Source organism: Uloborus diversus, chromosome 7 (genome assembly GCF_026930045.1).
Source record: "Uloborus diversus isolate 005 chromosome 7, Udiv.v.3.1, whole genome shotgun sequence".
Classification (NCBI taxonomy): Eukaryota; Metazoa; Arthropoda; class Arachnida; order Araneae; family Uloboridae; genus Uloborus; species Uloborus diversus.
In genome coordinates, this window is record NC_072737.1 from 103,648,974 (window position 1) to 103,676,717 (window position 27,744).

At 34.3% G+C, this 27,744-nt stretch overlaps 1 protein-coding gene across 1 annotated transcript in view; it reads left to right on the plus strand.

Moving 5' to 3' along the window:
- LOC129226823 (inositol 1,4,5-triphosphate receptor associated 1-like) overlaps positions 1–27,744 on the plus strand; it is a 53,647-nt gene that overhangs the window by 18,384 nt on the left and 7,519 nt on the right. Inside the window, exons 4-8 of the mRNA XM_054861451.1 lie at positions 767–898; positions 6,883–7,089; positions 9,930–10,058; positions 21,377–21,570; positions 22,737–22,856. Coding sequence (XP_054717426.1) covers positions 767–898; positions 6,883–7,089; positions 9,930–10,058; positions 21,377–21,570; positions 22,737–22,856 — 782 coding nt within the window. The remainder of the gene's footprint in view (positions 1–766; positions 899–6,882; positions 7,090–9,929; positions 10,059–21,376; positions 21,571–22,736; positions 22,857–27,744) is intronic.

Genomic DNA, 27,744 nt, shown 5'->3' on the forward strand with positions numbered 1-27,744 from the left:
AAATTCGTACAAATTCTTTAGTCATGTTTGTAATTTTTTTAACGAAATAAAGGAAGTACGTTTTTGGAAATAAATGTCAACAAACCAATATTCTCTTTTTCAAATAAAAAAAAAATAACGCTAACTAAGCCTAACGTGGAGGTGACTCAAAGTTAACAACACACAGAATTCTAAACCTAATCGAACCGTTCGTTTTCAATTTTAATGTGTTTTAAATACAACAATAAACACAACACTAAACAAAAATGTAACAATACATAAAAGAAGGCACATTGCACATACAAATTTCAATAAATACTAACCTTTTTTATGAATCTTGTAGGATAATTTCCGTAAGATAATTTAACGAGCAAGTACAAGACTGAAACGAAAATTCCCAGAATGCACTGCAATATGACGAAATTGGGACGAAATAATTTCGTCAAAAATTTGAGATTTCTGGTTTCGTCAAATATCACGTGATTCGGTGACGAAAGGATCGTCGAAAATAACGAAATAGTGCTCGAGGATTGCCGAATCGTCAAAATTGAGCGTTTCATTTTTGACAGTGTACCAAAAGCATTTACTGTATATTGATTCGGTACGCCTGATCTCCACAGTATGGCAATTGAGCATGGTTTCGTTTCATTTCTATAGTCACATAATCTCAGAAAATTTAACTGTTTTACTTCTGCACAACATAACAAAATACAGCATTAACGTGCATTGAAAAGCTGTAATAGATTTTCCCCTTTTTATAAGCGTTTTACTGTAAGGTCTTTTTCAGGCATTGAACCAGCTGTGTGCAGAATCCGATATGAGAGAAATTATCACCAAGACGCAACAACATGTGGACATCGTCCAGCAGTCGACTATGCGCATGTCCAGTAGATCAGAAACTTATGGAGCTATTCAACAGGTATCAAAGAAATTCGTTGCCTCAATGCGACTGAAAAATCAGTTTCTTTATTTATTTATTTTTTTTTTCCAAAGCCCTTTTGCTCCCTTAAAATTCCATCCACCGGATCATGACATTTTATTGATTTATTTATTTTGAATAAAAGCTGAATGATTAAATTGCAGCAATATTTTACAATTTAAGGGAATTTTGATTCATTTCAAACCCAGAAGTTAGTAAATATAGAATGTTCCAAAATTAACGATTCATTTCCATGAGCTGTATATTTAATGGAGAAAAAAATTATATGCATAAAACAAGGAACATATATGCATAGGAATTTAATAAAGTTCAACCTGTTAGCCATGCATGTCAATGCACAGAAGCCAACGTTCCGCTATGGAATGGAACACATCCTTTAGTTGATAAGTGGCGATGCTGCTGACTGCTTCCACAATTGTTGCACGCAGCTGATGCAGACCTGTTTCTTTAGCTCTGTACTCAAGGGATTTGATGTAACCAAAGCGAAAAAGTCATGAGCGTTAGATCAGGTGTACTCTTCAGATTGATGGCTGTTTTCCATAGTTTCGCTGGTACAGCCGACGTACCTCTTCATATGTTTTACTACCAATTTTTCAGGAAAAAATGGTTGTTCTTTCTTCTACTGATAGCACTGCCATGGCAGAGGAAGGGTAAACGGAAAATATTTCTTTTTTTTTTTTTTTTTTTTTGCATTTTTGCCATCTGTTACGCGTTAGCTTTATTGAACAAGCTTTCTTATGTGGTTTTCGCTGGAAAAAAAGTGCGACAATCGTCTAGTTCCTACCTTTATCAATTAGTATTGAATTCAAAACGGGTTTCTTCTAATATCTCGAAAACTCATTTTTGCCGACATTGCCGTTTACCTGGCCACGGCAGAACATACCTTCAATAACTCAATGCATTAGCGTCTTCACGGAAATAGATTAATTTGTGGAACACCCTGTAAATGTCCGTACATTTTTTAAATATATTTTCTGTGTTTCGGAAGTTTTACTCTCAGAATGTTGGAATTAAAAAATAATAAAAAATTAAGATGGTGTTATTGAGGGCAGACGTTATGTAGATGCGGGGGTTCCTCCGGCTATGCCAGGTTGAGATTGGCCCCGAAAGTTTGCTATTTTTTATGTAAAAGAGTTCGATCTTTCGTGAAATGTTTCATGCAATGGCATTATTTGAATAATTGTCTGTACGGTGCAAAGAAGTCAAGAAACTGCTTATTTACAAACTGCACAATGCCTAGAACTGCGTAAATATTCGTTAAGACTTGTTTGTGAAATGTGTAGAAAGTGTCGTAGTTTTGAGTGGTTATTTGCGTGAAAAAAAAATACCTGCATCGTTTATTGGCACTAGATATGTCTGTAAATATTGTTTTTAGTCCATAGAAATTTGACGAAGACGGTTCAGAAAATAGTTCACAAAGTCATTGAAAAAAAGAGAATGTATTCTCTATAGTTTTTTACTTCATTTTCCAAAAAAGGAAGTATTGTATCCGCGAAAATATTTTCACTCAAAATTCGACCTTAATTTCCATTTTGCTCACCCCCGAATGAATGTTGAGTTTTTTTTTCGAACCGACCACACGTGGATATATGCCTAGAAACGTACAGACACCCAAAATATCCATTTTGACGACCCCCGACTTAATTACAACGATTTTTTTCGTGACGTCCGTATGTACGTATGTATGTGTGTATGTATCTCGCATAACTCAAAAACGGTATGTCCTAGATAGTTGAAATTTGGCACGTAGACTTCTAGTGGGGTCTAATTGTGCACCTTCTCTTTTGGTCGCATTCGAATGTTCCTAAGGGGGTCTTTTGCCCCTTTTTGCGGGGAAATCATTGTTAATTTCGATGTAAACTCAAGTGGTGTTATAATTTGTCGGACACTTGGCGATATATCGCCAGTCTTTTGATCGCCAACTTGGCGACAAATTTGGCGATTTTTTTTCGTAAATTTGGTTTTACTTTGGCCAGTGTTGGTGATATTTAGAGAGTAAACAATTGAATCACATTAAAATTGCCAATAATGTGGAAAGGACATTAAATTGGAGTAAAAGGAAGTCATGTGGTGCACACATCAGCTCGTTTCTGTATAGATTCAGAGATTTATGTGTCTACAGGAATTTTTTATTACCTGTTGTTTATAGTATATGCATCAGTTATACAGAAAATTATTTATAGTATAGGCACCAAATGTACCCTTTAATGATGATACCCTTTAATGATTGTAAGCATAAAATATAGAGTTTACATAAATGCAAATTCAATTAGAGAGAGTCTTGTACCCCCGTCTCTCCCTTCTACCACCTCCAGCAATACTATTTAAAATAAACATATTTCACACATTTTAATGCAACACTACGATGTATTTTTTATTGTTTTGTTGTAATGAAACTTTGGGTGCATTTTAAAAGAATAAAAACATTGGGAATAAATACAGGGTGTCTATAAAGATGGACCCGATTTTAAAAAATCATATTTTCAAAAGTTCTCGACGGAATAAAATAATTAATGCGTAAAATTAAGGAGAAAAGTACCAAGTTTTTGGTTTTTTATGCCGAAAACGCTCTCATAATTAAAACAACGCATTTCTGCATGTCAGAAAATGTGTGGAATGAACTAAATTATCGAATGGAGGTATGCCGTGTGACAAGAGGGTCCTATACCGAACATTTATAAGGTAAAAAAAACTTTGTACTTTTCTCCTTAATTTTACGCATTAATTATTTTATTCTGTCGAGAACTTTTGAAAATACGATTTTTTTAAATCGGGTCCATCATTTATGGACACCCTGTATATCTCTTTACACCAAGTACCAAGTTTCCCAAAGGTGGCAGTTCCACTTCAATTTCGAAGGAAACGTGTATTTGGTCTCTAGTTAGTTTTCTCTTTCTTTTGTAGTCACTGTTTATGGATTTTTGTCAGCATTAAATTCAGTTTTGAAGATGTATTCTACCTGTTTCTTGCCAATTCGACTACATTTAAATAGCGATTGTGGAACACTAGAACAAGTAGTTTTACGATGGTTACTGTATCTTTTGCTAATCAATATCTTTGTGTGCAACCATCTCTGTAACTTCTACTTGGAGCCATTTCTGCCTTCTCCCGCTTAACTTGAAATCTGCTTCAAACACAAAGTGACCACCTGTTTCGCAGGGAAGCTTCCATCGATCGGCCCACAGTGCTTTTCCCGGGGCCTGGATTTTACGATGAGTATCCGAGAATTGATCGCTCCCTTGTGTTTTGCATTGCCCGAAACACTTTGTGACGATGACATGAGATTAATTTCGAAAATAAAGATTCTGTACCGTGTTTAGTTAAAACCAATCCGGTTGTTTTTCTAATTTGTTTGGCAGAAGAATGTCGTTTAAATGAGTTGAAAATGGAATATTACTGCTGTTCCTTATTTTGTCATAACTAATGGTGAGGAGTATCGAATTCCATATGAGACAGAAGCAAAGGGATTTAAGTAGCAAGATTAAAAAATTGAAGATAACAAGTACTTACAGTAGGAGAACCTCTCGTCTGTTTTGGGGCAAGAGATACTAGTAGTAGCTCACATAGGTGCTTCTATACAGCATGATTTAGAAAAAACTTTCAATGAAAGCCTACCACGGTCTAAACTTTAAACGCACTTTTACTCTAAACTTTAAAACGTCGACTTACATTCCTTCGCAGCTCACTGCCTCAATGCATTCGAAACTAAGCTGCTTTTGAACAAAGATTTTCAAAGAAATCTTTAGTATAAGAATTAATTATAAAGCAGGAATAACATGGTTAATAAACTTATAAAAATTCTTTTATAAAGACAATCTTTTACAAAGATTTTAAAAGAAATCTTTAGTATAAGAATTAATTATAAAGCAGGAATAACATGGTTAATAAACTTATAAAAATTCTTTTATAAAGACAATCTTTTACAAAGATTTTAAAAGAAATCTTTAGTATAAGAATTAATTATAAAGCAGGAATAACATGGTTAATAAACTTATAAAAATTCTTTTATAAAGACAAACAACTACTTCAGGGATTCAAAAGAACTTTCTTCCGGTGCTGTGCTCAACTGGCGGCTAAGCGAGAACACAGATATTTATTTTTGAGTAAGGGCAATTCCGCAGAATAAAAGACATCTTAAGCTGCACGTGACAACTCTGTATTACATTTCAAAAATGTGTAATAAACAAAAAATGTTGCCTGAGAAATTACACGTGTATAGTCTGACGTGTATAGTCTTGATATGGAATTGGCAAATATCCAGTTAAGATGAGTCTATCAGGATGGGGGATAAAAGCAAGGCCGTAACCAGACATTTGATTCGGGGAGGGTTTTACCAAACACATTTCTGGAGAAATCTGTGATGAATAAAATTTGAATTTGTTTGTATATTTTATTGGTTTTCGAAACAATAGGTTGTTTTAAATGCGGGGCGCTTCCTTAAGGGCCCTAACATGAGTAAATGTAAAAAATGACGTTTCTATTAAATGAAGGAAAGAAGTCTAAGAAAGCAAAGCTTGTGTATTTCCAAGCTTTGGCATATCCAAGCATTGCCTTCTATTTACGAGGTGAGCCGCCGCACTCTGCGGACTTTCGCTGCTGAGATAAATTTGCTTTATCTACTAGTTTGTTAAAACTCTCAGCTTCATTGAGATGACATCTGCCTCCAGCTCGGTTATTCACTGTGGACCCTATTCACAATTTGGCAATGGTCCCTTCAGCTGTCGGTCTGCGGGTATTTTGACCAACTACGCAGTGTTAGAAGTGATTAAAAAACTCGTTTTATTTAAGGATTACTAGACTTCACATCATGAACATGCGTAGGGCTAAAACAGACTTAGGACTGCATGAAAAATGCTGAGAAAAGGGAAAAGTAAAAAAAGAATTTGAGTTTTCACCATGTTTCTCATAAGAAACTAAAGAGGCTTAAAACCGTGGAAATACGATTATAAAGAGTATTTCATATTAAATGAATCGTTCATCATTCTTTTACAACGTTTCTTAGTTTAAAAAAAAACTTCCAAAAGCTCTCTTTTTTAAATAAAAAGAAGTTTATGAGTCACATAAAAGCAAGTGTAATTATACGCTTTCGTACCGCATTTTCGTCTGCTACAGCCCCCTCAATCACTGCAATGACGTTTTATACCCGCAGTGACGTAAGGTGAATAGGGTCCATTCCAGACTCCCCAAAAAGGACGAAATTTTAGCCGGGGTCGGAGGTTTAGGACCGGGGTGTCGGTGTATTGCACATTCGAAAAAAAAAATCTTATTCTAGTGATGAAACCAAGCATTATCTTAAACAATTTTAAATATGACTGACTGTACATTGCTGGCCAAATTATTAGACTAAAGAGTTTTTTTTTTTTTTAGTTTTTTGAACACTATTTGTACTAAAATACTATTTATTTTGCTGTTAAAGTACAGTACATACTGTACACTGATTATTGCGTTATTTTAGCACAATTTAATGTTTGCAGGTGGCAGCACTGTCTGCTTTGTTTATGTTCTTTGTTTATCTACCTACCAGGAACATAACCTCAATCAGCTTAAACAGTTCACTAGATCTTTTTATTAGTGTGTTCTGTTATATTTAAAGTTAGTTTTAGGTAATTAGTGAGTATGTGTATGTGAGTATATATAATAGTGAGTATAAACAATTTTTTACCTCCTTTTTTAAAAAGTTAAGAAATGGTGTAAACCTTTTGAAAAGTATGCCAAAAAGACTTAAAATGCTCATCAAGAACAAGGGAATGCATACTAAATATTACATAATTATTTCACTGTTCGTTAATGTGTCTATAGTTACGTAATCAATAAAGAATTTGCTTTTAAAACAGTCTTAGTCTAATAATTTGGCCAGCACTGTATTCTTTGTGAAGCTCTGCGTTTTTTTTATAAAATTCTATATCTTATGAAATTAGACATTTTTTTTTATATTGCTGTTTGACAAGATTTCCTCTTTTTAGGAGCAGCGCATGAATTGCGCCTTCGAAACAATGCTAAATTACATGGAACACCTGAAGCTGTTGTATGACAAAGAGCACCTGGAGCTGGAGGAATATCGTCGTCTTCTAGCAGAACACAACCTGCTGCCCGACGAAAAAGGCTCTTCTATTGACGGAGATCGTTCCCTCCCACCGCGCTCACAATCCTTGTCCAGTTCCAATAAGCCGGTGAGGAGTTAATTTTTTCTTGACTGAAAACAGAGAAATAATCAACATATACAGCTTTTTTAATCAACTAGTGGGCCACGAAAATGGTGGTGTCTCATGGTGTTATTCATATCCTTATGTATAGAATAGCGAATGACCGAGTAACGCTTCTGACGTCACCAACAATGAAACTCGTGCCACGCCATGATAATTTGATAATATTTTTTGGTAACGTTTGATATGCAGGGAAATGCTTTATTTTGACAAAGCTGAACTGGATCTAGTTTAACTAGTTTAAACTAGATCCAGTTCAGTTAACTGAACTAGTTTAACTGTTTCATTGGTAAGACAGTAATTTTAGGGGAATGAAGAATCGAAAAAGTGGTTAGAAACGTTATCTACTGGAGTTTAGAGTTAATCCACTGGAGTGACGGTTAAAATTTCAACTATCAAAATATCACCAAACAGACAATTGCTTCGTTCAAATGTAGAAGTAACTTTTATCCGTCATACCTTGACGGGCTGTTTTCTAGTTGATAATAATGAGCGAAAGCTGTGTAATACAAATACAATAGTTTCCTCTTAATGATATAGAAAAATTGAATTTCCATGTTAGTTTTAGTAATTCTGGAAATTTTACTTTCCTGATATTTCAGCCGGATCATGTTGTTCTTACAAGCGTTAAAGCGAAACATTCGTCGAATGTGCGTATCACTGAATAATTACGTAATGTGTTTTGCATTGCGAATTACATGTTTTAAAAACGAGTCTTTTACTTTGAAGATTTTGAAAAACCGTTTTATTTGTCGAGAAAAGACAAACGAAAACGGATTGAAAAAGGTATGACATCATGTCGCTTAATAAAAGAAATTGAACCAATAATTGACACTATTATGTTATTGCGAAAAGTTTAGCTATTTGTTTTGTTTCAAGAATTGCAGAATTTATTCAGTTATTAATGAAAAATGGCAGGTAATTTGCTTCAGCGTGTAATGTATATCTGATTTATTTTGTTTCAAGCACCAAACTGTTTTATGTTCAAATGTCTTAAATGGTGTTACTTGATTGCGATGGTGGTGGTTATTAACCGCACGCTTTATTCCTGTTTCTAACCGTAATTTTTGTGCTCCTAACATGCTCTCTCATTGTGTATGGTGCTATAGAGCAAAATCATATGTGTGTAGTTTTCGTAACACACATGTATTATTAAAGTAAAACCTAGTTACAAAGCCTTTGTTTTTTTCTCGTTCATTTATAGACAAGAAGGTCAATTTTATCTTCTAGATTTCATGACATATTTTTCTCAATCATACTTCTCAATCACTAACAGTTTTTTCTTGCATCTTCGTAATGGCCCCTAAATCAATGATTTTGTTTTCATAAACTCAGAGGTGCAACCAATGAGAGGTTCATGCGCCAACCTTAAGACAGGAATTAAAAGGGAGGGAACAAGTTCAATCATTGGCTTAGCAAAAGCTGACCGACGGACTCCAAGTCACGTGACTCACCAACGACGAATGGTTGGCACGTGTTGCGTGAAACAAGTAAAAGAAACCTGATTTCTTCCAATGCTTAGCTTTAAAATCAATCACGTGACTTGGGATCTTGGTTTCAGTAATGAAAGTCTTCACTCCCTCCATTTTATCTCTTGTCAATGGCGCCAATCCTCCCAGTGGCGAAACGTGTTGTCAATCCCAGTATTGTAATTTAATAACCCATCCTCGTAGCGGGTCTCGTTGTACCACTCATTCGATGTATTTATCGTGCTTTTGCTTTGTTTCCAAAAAAAAAAAAAAAGGTAAAAAAGCTTTGCTTTAAATTTTGGCCTCACTGAAGTTTTTCCTCATTTAGTTTTTGAATGCCATTTAAATGACCTGGGTTATGTCGTTTTTTTTTTTCGGATTTCTCGCGCTGTTTTTCTGTCAATCAACATGCGCAGATTAACCATAAAAACGATTCGGAAACGTTCCTGGAAAATAATGGGCAGATGATGTGCCCAATTTCTGCCAGTAACATATCTTGCAAAATCCAGGAACGTTTTCCGCTAAAAGTCAGTAACCTTCCTGAAATTATCATTGAATCTTTCTGAAAAATTCAGAAATCTTCCCGTTTAAAGCCAGACGAGTCACTGAAACTATAGATTAAAATTAAGTTGGTATAATATAAGAGCTTGGCACCTTCCTGATTTATCAAGGAAGTTCCAAAAGCGTATTGCAAACATGGCCAAAGCTAACACAGAATTGCAAATAAGTATCAATAAGTTTACTCGCCCTCAATTCTTCCAAATCTACGTAGTTCATGGACTATTTGCTCCCTTTGGGAGCTTAATCAGTCTGGACGGGCCGTAGTTGAACCGAAGCGGATACACTTTATAAATACGCTCAGTTAATCTTTAAACTGGGAGCTAAAAATATTTTTCTCAACAATGATACTTGATTTTTCCAAGAAGTAGATAAAAACTATTGAAATCCCGAAACGTTGCACGGAAATACTCAGTAACGTTTCGGAATTTTTTTTAAATGTTGACAAGGGGCTACTATATGTAGATATAAAGATTAATATAAAGCCTTCGTATCTCCCTCTTCAGCCAGAAAAACGTTCAGGCTGCATTAATGTGAACTTTCATTAGCAACTGCCCTCCATGAGGTTTCTATAATGTAAATGTATTTCACTTTTTGGAACGGCGGGCAACTGGCTTTACTTTTAAAAATAAGATAACAATGTTGTATAATGTAAGATAAAATGGCTTACATCCTATAACACGGGTAATTTTCTCTAACTGGTGATTGGTGAATCTTGGCGAACTAACAACCAACATAATGTTGTTGAATATCCGTCCAATTTAATTCCAATATTCACAGGAGTTCCTGAGGCGGGGCAGTGGGAGTACCTTTGTCCGACCACCGCACTCAGAAGGTCACAAGGTCGTCAGCCGTGAAAACAGTGCCGGACACCTCAATGCCAGTGGAAGGCAGAAGATGACGTCTTCGGTGCTGTGACCACTTCTTTCTTCATCAAATAATTTGCGCGTCTCATTCTTAATAGGTTTTTTTGTGACTAGCTTTATGGGGTTGAAATCAAAAAACCTCTTGTAAGAGTAAATCACTAAGTGATCGAACTCGACAATCTACAGAAAACCGAGCTTAAACCTTGTTTACAACTCCTACTTGTTTCGTGAAATACGTATTAGTAGCATCACTAGTATCACATTGTCAGGGGTGCCCTGATGGGAGGTCACTGTGACCTTCTAAAAATTTCCTTATTCGGCAAATTTTGTCTGACGATTCGGCAAAATTGTCATCATTCAGCGAGATTTCGTGCTTCATTGGGCAAAATTTGGAGTTCCATTCTGAAAAATTTTCATCGTTCTACAAAATTTGAAGTTCCATTCAGCAAAATTATCATCATTCGGAAAAATTTGGAGTTCCATTCGGCAAATTCGGCAAAAAATCAGGGGCCCAAAAATTCTTGACGCTCCTGCACACTATGAATAGTACCATTTTAGTTCCATAGTTTTTCAGTAAACTCGAGCAGAATTGACTGTAGATCTTTTGAAAAAGTCTCAGAGAAAAACTCATTTAGAAACCAACAACACAACCATGGAAACAATTTTTATGATCTCCTATTTACCAATTATAACTTGTAGTGCAAGTGCGTGCATGTCCATTACACCTTTGAACAGAAAGCCTCTGCATTGGTTACTATACCAAAAAAAAAAACGTGGTCAACAGAGTAATCCGCCGAAGTCATACCGGTGAGGAAGCCAGTAGAAAGAACAATTACTCCTATAATCATGAGAAAAGTCTCGCGAAGATCTTTCACTTTCTTCATTTACACTGTCAAAATAAAGCTGTTCTTGATTACCAACTAATAAATCAACTCACTGATGGACAAAAACACAATTAAGCACTGTGGTGGGTCACTGGCCTTTGTGAAGTCAGGGGTAATGAGTCGGTAGGCAGGCATCCTGGTGAAGCCTGGCTCTGACCTGCCTGAACCAGATCTTCCTGTTGCCTATATCAGCATTAAAAGAATCATTAAAGCAAAAGCGACGACCTACCACCGTTACATCATTGAGACTTAGGTAAAGGGAAGTACTGGGAAATCTTTGCCCAAATCTCTGTTCTATGTGACCTTCTTAGACCTACGGGAATCTCAAATTTTAAGAGGCCCTTATTTAAAGGAACTGGGACCAGAAAAAATGTCCCAAATAGAGGTGTACCTTATTCAAAAGTGTCCCTTAAAGGAGATGCTATTGCACATCTTTCAGCGGGCATTTTAAACATTTATAAAACAATGAAGAGCGTTTATAATTTATGTTGGAAAAAATTTGGAGGTAAAAAAAAATAAAGTTTTAGATCCGGAAAGATGACTACATCGACTGCATCCAAAAACGTACCGTTTCGAATACATATATAGTAAATTAAATATGTTTTAGCGTAATGTGCCTGTAGGCTAAATTCAAGAAGTGATGTAAAGCAAAAATGTGAGAATTTCTTTGTACATCTCATACAATTCACTCCATCACCATCTCTATTTTAATTGATAAAGTATTATTGTGCTTATGAATGACTTCCATTTTATTTGTTTAATGTCATCACTGAAATGTAGTTTTGTATTACACGCTAGCATGTATGGAAATCCTTGAGTAAAATACTTGGGGACCTCGGCAGGTAAGTGTGAGATATTTTATGATGTATTGTACTTAATACGTTTAGAACATAAAGCTCAGTTATTACCTAAGAGCAGGAATTAGTAGCTGGAAGGAGCAAGCCCAAACATTGGCTTAGGAAATGCTGAGGCAAAGAGCTCAAGTCACATGGCTCAACTTTGACGAATGGGAAACACGTTTTACGTGAAACGAGGGGAATAACCCGACTTCTTCCAATACTTTACTTCCAAATGTACCACGTGACTTGGGATCCTTGCTTCAAGAATTGAAGGCTTCAATCTCTCCACTTTTTATTCCTTCTCAATGGTTATTACATGTAAATATTTCTTCTATTTTTGTACCTTATCTTTTGCAACAGCAATAAAGTATTATATTTCAAACTACATCGGTGTTTTTATTAAAGACGCGAACGAAGTAGTCATTACTTTTCTCCTCGTATAATAGTCCATGTCAATCCAGGCAGGGAGGTTACCTCCGTAGTCTTAGAAGTTTTTTGATTTAATATTATGTTAAAATTCGGAAATGAAAAAGGGGAAATTAATTTTCATTGTAAGTTAAGTTTGATAAATGTTATTTGAATTAAAAGTTTGTCATAATTATTTCTCAATGTTGAATTTACTGTTTCACTATTCATGCAGGTTTCGCTACTTCGTACTTTCTTTTTGGTGAATCTTTTATTAATCTATCACTTTCAGATTGATTTCACTATTTACATTTAATCTGAGCACTAATCCCTTAATGAGTTTGAGATTTAGTTTAATAACCAGGTAGCCCAATTCGTTTCATAACGTTTTAAATTGGTTTTAGTGGCGCTGCATCGATGTAGAAACATCGAAGTTTCAAAACATCGATGTTCAAAATCAAAACATTGTTGGTATCAACAATACATCGATCGAAAAACATCGATGTTTGAAACATCGTTGTTCTGAAACATCAAATTTTTTAATGTATATTCTTGCATGATACACTCTAAAATAATGTTTTAATGGTGGAAGTTAAAAAAAGCTAATAAAAATGATGATAATAATTAAATATTATCATTCCAAATTAAGTCATGAAAAGAGAGACGTAACTTATCTGCTGAAAATACAAAAAATTGAAATATCAATACAATACAAAATTTTAATTGGAATAATTTTGTATCATCTTTTAAACTTCCACCTGAATAATACAGAAACAGACAATAAGTTGTTTAGTAATTAATGGGAGTCAATTGAATAAATTAAAAAAAATTGATAACTTGTACGCTCAAGAACAAAAAGAGAACGAAAAAGAAAGATAAAAGAGAGACGGGGTACGCATAATTTAATTATTATTTAGTTAGTATATTTAATTCCAACTGAATTACATGGAAGAATTGTACAAGCAATATTCAAAACTCAAATTTTATTCAAAGATTAAAAAAATGTACTATATTGCGACTTGAAATGCATACTTAGTGCGTATTTAAAGCAAAATTTTATTTTTTAAATCAACGACTTAATGGAGAGCGCGGACAGAATAATATTGGCTCATATATATCTTGGAGGGAAAATATAATGAAAAAAAATCATGTTTATGTTAAGAGAAAGCTTTAGAAACATTCAACAGTCGTTTTACGAGTACGCTGGTAAAAACGAATTGTTAACATTTCTACAATTTTAGTCTACTTACAAAGACAATTAAAAATAGAAACTCTTTCCAATGTAATAGCTTCTGCAATACCGAATTAATAATACAGCTTTCACAACTACAAAATGTAAACATGTTCACATTTTTTAAAGATATTTTTGGTTTAAAATATAGGACATCGTCATCGAAAAAACGCAAAAAATCGCTATTGGGGGGGGGGGAACACCGACTATCAAACATTACACGATGTATACATACATTGTACGATGTCTCAAAACTAACAAGGTTGTTGACGTTTCGACAACAATTTTAAAACGCTTATGAAATGGTTAAACGTTACGTGTGCTAACTGGGTAGTGGTGATGCTAAAAAAATAAGAATACAGATCAAAAGCGGAAACCTCAAGTGAACAAGAACTACATAAAAATTATTAAAATAAACATCGGGCAGGAATTAAAATATGTAAGAAACAATGTTTCTTGGAATAGCTTCTTTAGGTATTCATAGTACCTGTTTCGTACATGTAACAGCTTCTTTGAAAGTAATGGTGATTAATTTACAATGCAATATTGAAAAATGTCCCCAGCTGTGCCGATTTAAAAAAAAAAAAAAATCACTTCTAGTATCTTTCTAAGTGAATTGCAGTTAAATTGATTTTATTGCCAGTGAGACAATAATACCAATTTAACTACAATTCACTTAGCCATGGAAAAGGAAAAAATTATTTCAGGAATGAAAATGTAAAAACATCATACAGGGTGAGTTTGATCGAATCTGCCATACGAAAGGTGGTGATAGAAGAGGCCAAGCCGAGCATAGAACCACCCATTATCGTGTCCAATCCTTAACCGTAACCGAGTTATGGTAGATATGAGGAAAATGAGTAAAAAAACAAAATTATGAGAAAACGACCGATTTCTGAGATTTCTGCAGTACCTATACACAAAATAAGTACATATTTGAAAAGAACAGACTAAATCCTACAAAGTGATACATTTTGCATCAAGATAGTCGCATTTTACAACGAGCTACAAGCTTTGAAACTTTGGACACACTCAGAATTGAAATGGTGCCAAAGTTTTCAATCGACATTTTCGAAAACAACCGTATGAGCTAATCGGGCAAATCTACCAAAAACTGCCCCATTTCACTAGTTTTCACATGATACAACAACAAATCATATTGGGCTTCAAGTTCAGTAGAAATTCAGGCTTATGTTTGAAAGAGTAAAAATCTGCATTCGTTGAAAAAGGAAAGCCAGCGAAGAGTCGCACTTTTCTGTTTTAAATTTCCTGTTTCACGTAAGCATTTATCTTTCTTTATTTAAGATAAATCTATTATTTTGATATAAAAATATCATTAACATTTTATTAAGTGAAAAAACACCAGAGATAACAATAAATAGAAGTAAATGAAGCATTACTTTTCCGTACTTTTCAGAAAGGAAAAACCGAAAATAAAATTTACATAACATCAATGAGTACATTTAATCAATCATAAAAATGTACAAGAGATGCTGAAATTTGTCGCCGCCACACCTGATACACGCCCTTGCCTTTTTGCGAATGGAAACAACCGTTGCTCTAAGTGAAATTTCATTTCTTAGTATTACTATTGCTCCATCAAGCCAGTTGCGCAATTCCTGCAAACTGGCTACTTCTGTTTTGTATGTTTCTTGTTTTAAGAGTCCCCAAAGAAGTCCAATGGCGATTTAGGTGGCTGAGGAATGTGACTCATGCGACAAATCCATTGGGGATACTGTTCAGTCAGAAAATTCCGAATGGCATTTGAAAAATCTGTAGGGTCTCCATTGTGTTGGAAAATGATTTCCGCTCTCTCTGGAGCAGGAATAGCATCAAGTAAGCCAGGCGAATGATTTCTAATGAACTCTAAATATGTGTTTCCTGTTAGGCTACTTCGAAACACATACGGACAAATCAAATGATCTCCGATTACGCCAAACCAAACATTTAAGCTGAATCGAGTTAGGACCGATGAGCTTCGAGTTAAAAAAGGATTATGTTCAGCATATTGACGCCAGTTTTGCAAATTTATGATGCCCTCTCTAGTGAACACACAAGAACTCATCTGTCCACATTATCTTTCTTAGAAAATGGTGTTCAATGTCTCGGGCTAGTAGCTGTCTGCAAAATGTTACCGTCCGCTTTTCTAAATCTGAATTGCGCAATTGTTGTACTAGTGTGAAACGGTAAAGATGATACTTGTTTTCTTGCAATGTATTCATAACTTGACTTTGTGCAAGTCCATCTTCTCTAGCAGTCGTGCATGAACTCACACTGGGGTTTTCTACTACTAGGTCCAGCACATACTCCTCAACATCGGCAGAACCGTTATCCTGGACCATATCCTGGTTTTGAAAGGGCGGAAATCATTTTTCAACACGATGGTAACCCAGCTCATTTTCAAATGCCGTTCGAAATTTTCTGACTGAACAGTATCCCCAATGGATTGGTCGTATGGGTCCCATTCCAAGTTAGCCACCTAGATTGCCAGACCTGACGTCTGTGGACTTCTTTGGGGATTCTTAAAACAAGAAGTATACAAAACATAAGTAGCCAGTTTGCAGGAATTGCGCAACTGGCTTGATGGAGCAGTAGTAAAACTAGGAAATGAAATTTTACTTAGAGCAACGATTATTTCCTTTCGAAAAAAGGCAAGGACATGTATCAGGTGGCGACCAATTTCAGCATGTATTGTAATTTTTTATGATTGATTAAATTTACTCATTGATGTTATGTAACTTTTTCATTATCAATTTTTCCTTCCTGAAAAGCACGGAAAAGTAATGCTTCTTTTACTTCTACTTATTGTTATCTCTGGTGTTTTATCACTTAATAAAATGTTAATGATATTTTTATATCAAAATAATAGATTTATCTTAAATAAAGAAAAATACATGCTTACGTGAAACAGGAAATTTAAAACAGAAAAGTGCAACTCTTCGCTGGTTTTTCTTTTTCAACGAATGCCGATTTTTACACTTCCAAACAAAATCCTGAATTTCTGCTGAACTTGAAGTCCAATATGATTTGTCATTGTATCATGTGAAAGCTAGTAAAATGGGCCAGTTTTCGGTAGATTTGTTTGATCGTAACTCATACAGTTGTTTTTGAAAATGTCGATTGAAAACTTTCGCGCCATTTCAATTCTGAGTGTGTCCAATGTTTCAAAGCTTGTAGTTCGTTGTAAAATTCGACTATCTTGATGGAAAATGTATCATTTTGTAAGATTTAGTCTGTTCTTTCCAAATATGTTCTTATTTTGTGTGTAGATCCTACAGGAATCTCAGAAATCTGTGGTTTTCTCAGAATTTTTTTTTTTTTTTTTTACTCATTTTCCTTATATATAGTATGACTCGGTTACGATTAAGGATTGAACACGATAATGGGTGGTTCTATGCTCCGCTTGGGCTCTTCTATCACCCCCTTTCGCATGCCAGATTCGATCGAACTCACCCTGTATAAGAGGTCCAGCGTAATTAAAAATATTAAAAGATGATGCCCTATCGTTGTAGATTTTGCAAAGAACAAGTGAGCTTTTTTCTCGCGTGAATATCAGGGCTTTTTTTCCTAATGTTTCCCACAAAGAATGCAAATATAATATTGACAACAAAATTGGCAAAAAAATAATAATAATAATAATAATAAATGAATAAATAAAAAAGGTGAATGACACCGCTGAGAAGATTGTTCAGTTAAGTAAAGAATTGGTCAAATTTTTAAAAAATAGTCAGGGCAGTATGTATCATTTACAAATTGTTGAAGAAAATCGACAAGCCATCCCCACTGAGACAACAAAACAATCTATTGTTTTGAAAGTCTGTCAAACAAAAATAATTAAAAAAGCTGAAACTGAAAATTAATTTACAAAATCTTTTAAGTGAATAAATAACGTTATTATATTTAAGTAATTTCATTTTGATTAAAAACTTCCAGCAGATTCCAGTAAAATTACATAAAAACACTGAAAATTCACCAAACTTGAAAAATATTATATAAATGACCACTATCTTTTTTAATGAGTAAGAAATTGAAATTTATGTAGAGTATTAGGATGGATAAATGTAGAAAAAAATATGGGATTGGATCTGTTGGTCCAAAAAAAAAAAAAAAAAGATGCATAGGTTTATGAACCACCCTGATGAATTTAGTCGTTGACAAATGATGCCACTTCGTTGGGCATCTTCACTTGGCACTTGATCGTCGCCGTCTCTTGAATATGGACTTCGGCACACCACAAAAGAATTTCAACTACAATCGAGTCATGTGCCTGCAACATATTTCGAAAAATTCCATTTCGGTAAGGTACGACTTTTTCAAAATTTCTTGCAAGATGTCATGTGTTTTTCATCAGGACGGAAACCAGATATCAGTTTTTCTCGCTGAAAAAAATATAGATCTACATTGGGGGGGGGGGGGGGAGTGAATTTTGAATAATCCTAAAAATAGAGCCTTTTTGTAATTTGAAATTTTTAGTATTTGCAGTCTTTTTCTTTGAACGTGACTACTTTTCTTTATTTTTACTATCGACATTGTAACCAGTGACCTTATGAATGTTAAATGTTTAAATTGGTACTTTTTCCAATTCTTTATTATTTTCACAACAAAAAAAAGAGCAGCGTCAAAGAACTTGCGAAATTGTGTCTGTGGCTGCTCCACTTCCAGGAAGAAATGAAAGTATGGTGGGTAGAAAGAGGAGGATGGGTAGTCCCCGCATGAGCTCCAGGTCCGGAACCTATAATCTATAATAGTTTTATTTGTCTCTGGCTATCTTCACTGGTAAAGGAATATAAATCAGCTTCCGAACATGCCTTTTGAGCTATATTTGTTGTGATATAAGCAGAGGTATAAACCCTAAGGGCAAAGGCGCGCCCCCTCCCCGAAATATCGCAATAACCCCCAAATAGGGAGCCCCCCCCCCAAAAAAAAATACTCCTTAAAACAATACTCTAAAAATTTCAGTGGCGCAGTCTGTGCCATGACCCCCCTCCCCGTCCCCCCAGGTGGTCATCCCTGTTATAAGCGATAATTCAAAGAGACCATCTATAATATTTTACAGTTTCTTCTGTTTTCAACTATAGTGGTGGAAAATACTAAGAGATGGAACATACTTTACCAAAGATCTCGAGAAATACCTACTGTGCCGAAATGAATAGAATTAGGTATGGATGTAGTTTATTGTATCACAATAATGCAATAATACAATGATGTGTACAAAACGACAATTAAAATGTCATTCATTAGCATGGCCAAGAAGCCAATCGGGTGCAATCTTCACGTTGAGAGATGGCAGTGAAAAGGGGGCTAGTATGGTATGTGGTCGCCTCTGACAGGCACACAGCACGCACAACGACTTTTGCGGATTTTACATAAACTCATTCTCCAAAGCTCTTTCAACTCCTGAATGATTCTGGGTGGGGATTGCCGTACTGCAATTGCCCTCCCAAGAGCACACTAAACATGTTCAGCAGGATTAAGATCAGAAGATTTGACTGGACATTTCATTCGGTGATTATCTTCCCTTTTCAGATAGACATCAAGCAGCTCGGCCTGGTCTGGTAATGTTTTTTCATCCATGAAAATGGACGAATGACTAACATTACCCTTGATAAGTCTCACACAGGACTCTAGGAATTCCTTCCTGTACCAGTGGGCATTCACGGAACCAAAATCAAACACATTGATCGGTGTCTTTATATTTTGCATTATCCCTGCCGTACCATCACTCCTCCATTACCATGTGATACTTTTCCATGATGTTGCTAAGATGGTATTAATTCCCACACTCCTTCCATATGAAGACTCACTCAGAAATAGGTAATAGACTGAATGGAACGCGACCGTGAATTTAGCCCTTTGAAGCTGTGTCAGACGAATGCAAATAGCAGCTTTCTGTCATGCAGTTCTGTCTCGTGCAACCTTCTGGCCACTGTCTTCCTTATAACTTATGTTCCTGTAGCAGCAAAGAGGTTAGGAGCGAGTTTTGGGTCTGTAGACGTCCTCAGGCACTCAGCTAAAAGTACCAATACCGGTCATCACTGGTTATTGTGGCTCTCGAGCGACTTTGTTCTGGTCCTCTGGACACTGTCCCACTTTTTGTAAGCTGCTTCCGCAATTTCGAGATGTCACTTTCTGTTACAATCATTTCTTTAACAACCTGAGGTTCGGACTGTCTTTCCTCAAACCTACCTCATACCTTCGTCTTAAGCTACGATTTGTTCTCATTTCACCAGAAACTCAGCAAAAGAATAACAAGATTATTCTAGAAAGGTAATAGAAATCCCTACTGTATTGCAAAGCCAGGGGTGCCCCCCCTAAGAGCAAGGGCGCACCCCCTAAATATCGCGAACCCCCCCCCCCCCCAAAAAAACAAAAGTTTCCCCCAAAAAGTGAAAAATACCCTTTAAAACACCCCCTAAAAATTTCAATGCCGCAGTCTGCGCCATGACCCTCCCCCCCTCCTATGTGGGCACCCCTGGAAAAGTGGAATCAGTTGAGCAAATGGGCGCAAACTTTTATACCTTCTGCTGCTGTACGACGACTCACATGAAAACAGAAACTTATTTCATCGTCAACTGTGCTACTCTGATACTATATAGCTTTTTACTGTAGCAGTTCTGTGTGGTTCTTTCAGAGGAAATGGAGGGAAATGTTTTTAACCCCCGACACACACAGAAAGGAAGGGAGTTGTAAGTTTGATGTGTCTGTATCTGTGTGTCACTCTAGCCGATTTTGAAAAAAAAAATGTTCAAAAGGAGAGCTGATCGAGAGTGTTCTTAGCTAGGTTGCATCCTTGGATGACATTAATTAACGAAGATATTAATTAAAAGCCTCTAAAAGGATTTTCGCTTTTTTTGCAGTGAAAACATAGTTGAAATTTTTAAAATGTAGTACCAAAATAAAGAGAATTTTTTTCCGCGTCTGATAGAATGTGTTTGGAACTTACATGTTTCATAGAATTCGAATTATAACTTTTTTTAAGCAGATTTTAATCACGGCTAAGCCTTTATTCACTCGATTGATAACCGAATTCATTGTTGGCCGACAAGGTAATTAAAAGCAATGATTTAAAATTTGTATCTGTTGCCAGTTTCTGTTTAATAGCAAATAAAATACTTGACATTTATTTTTAATAATATAAGGCTTTTAAAAAGATTTTCAATTTTCCCTCTTGATTCTACAGCTGCGATTCAATCGGGGGGTTTTGAAATTTTTAATTTGATCATTGTCTACCTCTTAATTTTGTCCACCAGTGTAATATAACCCAGCACTAGACACATAATTTTATGAACTTTACTAAGAATTATTTATTTTGAACGGATAAACTAAACTCCATGTGTCGCCCGATTTGACTGATTCTTAATAATATTGAAGAAAGTTATCTATCTAATCTAAAATTATCTCCCCCTTCCCACCTCTATCTCTTTCTGGGAATCTGAAATAAAGCGTCGATTGATTTTTTTATTATTATTATTATTATTATTTTTTTTTTTTTTTTTTTTTTTGCTTAGAAATAATTGATGTTTGTTTTCTGGTGTGAACATTCTATTATGTTATTGCTCTCGTTGAACCAAATAATAAATGTAGTGTCATGTTGATTGCAATGCAATATGAATAGAACCTAAATTAATCGTAAAGGACAGGAAGTCCGAAGGGAAGCGGAAGTTAGAGGCAAATTACCACATTCGTATCGATATTGTTCAACGAACTGTAGTTGAAAAGGACAAGAAGTTGCAAATACAAATGTTATAGGCGAATTACCATAGACATATGGATATTCTTCAAGAAATAGTAATTGCAAAAGACAAGAAGTTGCAAATATAAACATTAAAGGCCAATTACCACAGACATATCGGTATTGTTCAAGTTATAGATGGGTATTTAATATTAACGTGCTGAAGGAGTTTATTTATCCTGTTCTGTATTTCAAGTCTTTTGTCTTTTGTAGAAATCAAAAATTCCTTTTACGAAATTGTGAATTTATTTCGTTAACTTGTTCTTTCAGGAAGGTCGGACCCGACTTCTGAGCGCCGTCTGTTTACTGAACAACAACTACGACCCACCGCGCGCATCAACCCCCGGCTCCCCTAAGAGCAGACGATCCTCTCTACCCGTAGGACCTTCTACAGTCTGCACCCAAACCAACCCGAACAGAACTCATGCCAATATCAACGAGCACAGCGAACATCGGAGGGACAGGTAAAATTAGCTCTGTAATCCTCAGAACACTTTTTCACATGTAAATAGTCTAAATTCCATTTAATGTAGAAATTCTCATAAAGTTGATGAAACGTGCAAGATCTGAACTTTTTTAAACTCCTATGTACATTACAGACTATGTGGAGCACCTTGACGATTAAAATTCAAATTTAGTGTGTCACTTTAAAACACTTCCATCTCATTATTTACACTGCATAGATAAGTTTTCCTGTCATCGCGCCTAAATGACCATACTTACAAAGAAATTCGAAATTCCAATAAACTATAGGGGGCTCTGCAGCCACTGTGTAATGGCGGATGAAAAAGTTAAAACAAACAAAAGCCGTAACTTATAACTTGCTTTGACGCTTTGTGAATGACAATAATTCTTCATCGTGTTTGTGGGAAGCTTTCTTTTCTATTCTTCTGAAATTACATTACACCACAAACTGTCTGAAGCCTATAATTTACCCCAAAGAAAACACGTGGAATGGAATGTTTTACCTTTTTCTTTAATATTGTTAATTACCGCAAGGTAGCGTATTCGAGCTCTGGAGTTGCGAATAAGTGTGTGATGAAAATGAAAAGCTTCTTAAAAAGATTTTAAAATGATGACTAGACACGAGGAAAGCATCGAAAATCTAGATTATTTGCAAAAGTTTGAAATGTTTCAAAATCCCGAAATCCTCGAATCTATGCTTGTTTAAGTTTCAGCCTTGGAATTACTTTGTTAAAGTTATTAACAGTTAACTTTATACTTACTGTTATGCACTTCTGTTTCGGCAACGATTTCAAAGCTTGTAGCACTTAAGACACCATAGAACAGAGTAAGAAAAAAAAAGCTCTAAAAAACATAATTTGTAAGTATTAATGTTACGATATTTTGAATTAATTTTTACTTTCAAAAAGTGTGTGTTTTGCCAAGACCAAATGAAATAAGATATGTATGTTTTTGTTTTATTTTTGCTCTTAACGTTAGTTTAGATTAAATGTTAACATAGTTTTTGTTTCAGAGTGGTACAAAACTGTTCTAAAAGCTTTACTGTGTTTTTGTATTCAAATTAAGCAAGAAACTGTGATTGTTCTGAATAAAAAGTCTTAGATTCAGTTCGTTTTTTACTGTCACAATTATTCTTATGCTGATCTCTCTCCTTCTCCTGATGCAGCCTATCGAAAGTTAACCGCACCATCACAAGACAGGACTCAACCGAGCAGGAGCTGGACAAGACGACGAAGCAAGAGCAGTTCTCTCTTCAGGAGGACTTGCCAAACGAGAAAGACAGTAGGTGCGGATTTTGCTAAAGATTTCATTTACCAGGGCTGGTACTAAGTTTTGAAATTGATTCACCAGCATTTGATGGAATTTTCATAAACAAGTGCTTTAAGTCTATCGTTTGCTTATTGCTAAAAAAGAATTTGGGCTGCGAGTTTCGGCATTAAATAAACACTTATTGAAAGTAAATAATTGATCCAACACCACACTAGAGACTGTCTCTAGTGTGATGATGGTTGATCCGAAAATAAATTGTTTTATTTAAGTCAATCGATATTGTACGTGGTATTGTACTATCTGTTTTCCTTAGCTGAGACCTTCCGCCATTTAGCGCATGCGTCAGGTCTGCTCTGATTTTATCAAAATAGGGTGAGAAACCCGGAAGTAGAAGATGCAAAATAAAGTGTTCAGCTCAAAGAGTTCTATAATAGGGTAGAGGAACGACTCGTATACTGCTTCCATTGGCCGCCATGACCAAGCATGGATACCGGTTTGAGAGAGATTAGAGTGGCAAGAACGGTAGTTTCGTTATGAAACGTAATGAAATTCAAGCGGCGATAAATATTTTTTACTGCGTCAAATTGCTGATATTTTTCCTCAAATGCAATTTCAAATGGAAATAACGATGGAATCTGCTGGGAGTTTTTGTCAAATAATTTGAGGTTAAACTGTATAAAAAGTTTTAATGAATGATGTATAAAAACATAATGCGCGGACAGAACACAGTGATTTTCAACACATAAATCGGGAAATTTTTAATCAGTACTCAAGAACAACAAAAAACTCTATATATTTTATTACACATATTATAAAATAGTTTAAATTGTTGGATCTTTCTTCATAACAGGGTTGATAAAAATCAGGATTTTTAAAAATATATATATAAAAACTCAGATTTTTTTTTTAAATTTAAATCGAATTTTTTTGATTGAAATATAATTTTTGAAATTTAAATTTATTTAAATACAGTATTTGATATTAACAAGTTAAAATGCCCAAGTTAGATGTTAAATTAGATAATTCTTTTCCTATATATGGTTAAAAATTCATAAAATCTAAGTGAGTTATTCAGAAATCAGTAAAAAATAATTGCACATCAGAGCTTGATAAAATCTTACTACAATATAAAGTCCCATACCCATATGGGTGTATTTCCCAGACATTCTTTAACAATCAAAATAAATAACACCTTTCTTTTTTCTAAGAAAAAAAAAGGAAATAGTATGGAATTACGTAAAGTGAGAAAGAATAAAAATAGCGTAGAACATTGAATTATTTTCCTTTTTTTTTGTTGGAAAAATAACACCTGAAATAAAATGCACGAAGAAAAAAAGGAAACCATATGCTTCTTGTACTATAAATATTTTAATAAAATTTATCAAGGACTGAAAAGACTTTTTTTAGAATTCTTATCTTATAAAACGCATGCATTTTTTTTTTTTTTTTTTTTTTTCACTGTTTTGACTTACTGTAAGTTGAGGAGGATTGTATGTTAATTTTTTAGTGAATAAGTAAATAGTTTAACTAGGGTGGTTCAAAAATACACGTAAAAAAAACATTTCTCGTAGATAACAGGACACCCCTCAATATTTTTAGACTTGTGGATAGTAATATACCGGAAGAATTTTGACTTCTTATTTCAACTGAAAGAGGGTGCTCAACTCCCTCCCGCCTCCCCCAAACATCGTAAATATGGGTAGAGGCGTTAAAAATTACATTGAACTGAAAAAACAATGTTACATATTATAATATACGAAACTAATATGCATATACATTGCAAAAAAAATTATTTACAAAAACACAGCTAGGGAAATTAAATGTTTCCAAATTTGTGACATTTTCCATGCTACGACTAATGTTAAATTGAGCACTCTCTTAAAATTTAAGTAAGAAACTAAAACTTTTACAGCATAATACTATTAGTAAATCTAAAAAAGGGGTGTGTCCTGGACTTTTGCTAAAAAATGTTTTTTTTTTTTTTTTGGACCATTCTAAGCTTCTCTTAATAGGTACATATATCCAATTTAATTTATTATTTTTAATTTCATTGAAAGGTAATCTCGTTTCATATATATATATATATATATATATATATATATATATATATATATATATATATATATATATATATATATATATAAAAACTTTGCAAGTTCTTTCTCTTTTAATGTTAATTGCTACTATGATTTTTTTAATATTTTTCTTTGGTTTCAATTAAATTTATTCAATAACAATATAATTTTTTTTTTGTTTCTTTTAGTAAGACTAGTTATAATTAATACTTGTTTGTTCATTGTTTTTCTAATAAAAATACTCTGAACTTCATGTCCATCAAACTCAGCCTTTTGAACTTTTAAAAATTTTATCTTGCATGATTTTTGTGAATCAATGAATTATTTTTAAATCAAGTGATTTAAATCACTCAACCCTGCTTCATAAGAAAAAATAAATAAAACTTTTACGCATCATTTTTTATTTACAATGTCACATTTATTTTTAACAAAACAAACAGTCTGTAAGATGATCCTCTAATTTTAATAACATGAAACAAATTTATTTGCACTATTTATTACTTCTGTATGTTGCATCCAACAAGAATACTGTGTTGCCTTTGAGTAAACTTCGGACAGATTTATTAATCACATTACCAATAAAAAGTTAATTGTACATATTTCACAAGCCATCTGTTATCATAGAGTTCGATAATAGTTTGAAATATATTTTTATCAAATGCAAAATTGTTCATTTTTGTAAACACTAATACAAGCATGAATAAAAGTTTTTTTTTTTTTTTTTAATTACTCATCTAAAAAATTTTAAACTTTGATTGAGTGCGGCTGCTCTGTTTGTGCAACTGTATGATGAACAAGATTTCACCATTTTAAAAACATAAAGGCGAAAAACAGAATTAAAATCTTTTAGTCGACTCGAACTCAATACAATGTTCTGTATTCTGCCACTCTAATTTTCCCCCTTACTAGAACATGGAACTGTTGCCAGATTCAGTCTCTACCCTATTATAGAACTCTTTGGTTCAGCTTTTCTTCCAATATAGCGTTAAAAAAGACAGAGGTAGCAAGTGCGAGAGGAAAGTGCCTATCCTCAACCTATCACCCCTTTGTAAATGGAATCAATTTGCTTTTGAGAGTGGACAGTATTAATATTGTCCAAGTTAGAACCCGGAAACTAAAATACTGCAGAAAATTGTAATGTAAAATTATCTGTAAAAAATTCGGAAATGAAGAAATAATGGAAGACTCCCGGAAAAGCTTCTAACTACAGCTATGTTTATATATAGTAGATATGATCTGTTGTTCAAAACTTTTTATCGCAGTTTTTGTTCCCTGTTAAAAACACTAGACGTTAAATCCCGGTTATCCCAAATTTGCTATTTCAACTGCGTTTGGCCACGGATTTAGCTTTTTGGGCTTTCTGTTTTAAGATTTCGTGTTGCTTGTTTATATTTGGCTAAGCTAGAGTCCTAAAAAATTAATGAATGCGATTAGAATATTTTCACAGCGATTTCGGGATACATTATATCTTATATGAAACTACAGATATGAATAACTGATAATCTTTATAATGAAAAGAGAAAAATGACACCTCAATATTTATTGGTTTGGAAATATTTATTTAACGTAAACGTAAAGAATGTTACGTACTTCAAAAATGATTGGAATATTAGTACAGATATTCGTCTTTTTTAAATACTTTATGTTAGTCGTAAAAAGCTTAGTATTATACATTTGTATTTAGGTTGAGAGTTCGGCTTTGTATTAGAAGTGATGCTGCAATTCGAGTGCGCTCTTCTGATGTTAAAAATTTGGACCTGAAAAGGGACTTTGTTTGATAGAAAAATCCTACTCCGAAACCATTAATAATTAAGACGCAAAACTCAATCTTTACCGAGGCTTAAAAACTAAATCAAAGAAAGCTTTGTAATTTGTATCTGTTGTTATCTCATATTTATTAACAAATTTAAAATGTTTAATTAGTTGAGCAAGAGTTTTGAAATCAGCAAAGTCCGCGCGCAAGCGCAGTTGAAATGGCAAATTTGTGATAACCGGGATTTAACGTCGAGTGTTAAAAACACTCATCTCTCGACCCTTTCTAAGCATTATTTGCTAACAATATTTTATCTATTTAATACACTGTAAAAACACTTATTTTCGTGATACTTTAATTTTTGCGAGGCCTTAATTTTCGCGATGCTACTGTAATCGTGAAAATTAAAGCCTCTATTATTTCTTCAACTTTAAATTCTGTTCACATAAAATTCGCGAAATTTTTAGCTCGCGAAATTACCGCTATTTTCAATGTCACGAAAATTACTGCGCGCGAAAATAAGTGCTTTTACAGTAGTATTTGTGCGAAGTCCTTGTATTTTTTGGTTTTACCTGCCCTCGCTCCCTTTGAATTGTGAAAAATTTAGTGAAATTTAATATTTAATTGGAAAGACATACTGTCGGACTACGGATTGTATAGAAAGGCAAACATCCGGTTTACAGGTGGAATTAGAAGCATCTATTAGTTTTTAAGAATGTCAGCATTTGCAACTGTATGTTAGCCTCTAAATTAAGCAGAGTCTCATTCAAATGAGTGGATCACGTGCATCAAATTTTTACTTTTCTCCTCATTCAGATGGACTCGTCTTAACTGGACCTATGCCGATTCCATGCTATCCGTGGTTGGACTGTATCTTTAGCTAAGTCGAGAGTTAATTGTCGATGTTTACAAATATTGATGATAGCAAAGTCAATCTGTTTAACTCAACAAGACATCAATATGGAAAACAGCTTTGTGTCGCTCTGGACACATTTTGCAGATCTAAAATAACCACTCGTCGCTCACCAAAACTCTGTATGTACTAATAATGCGTGGTCAGTAGATAATTTAATGAA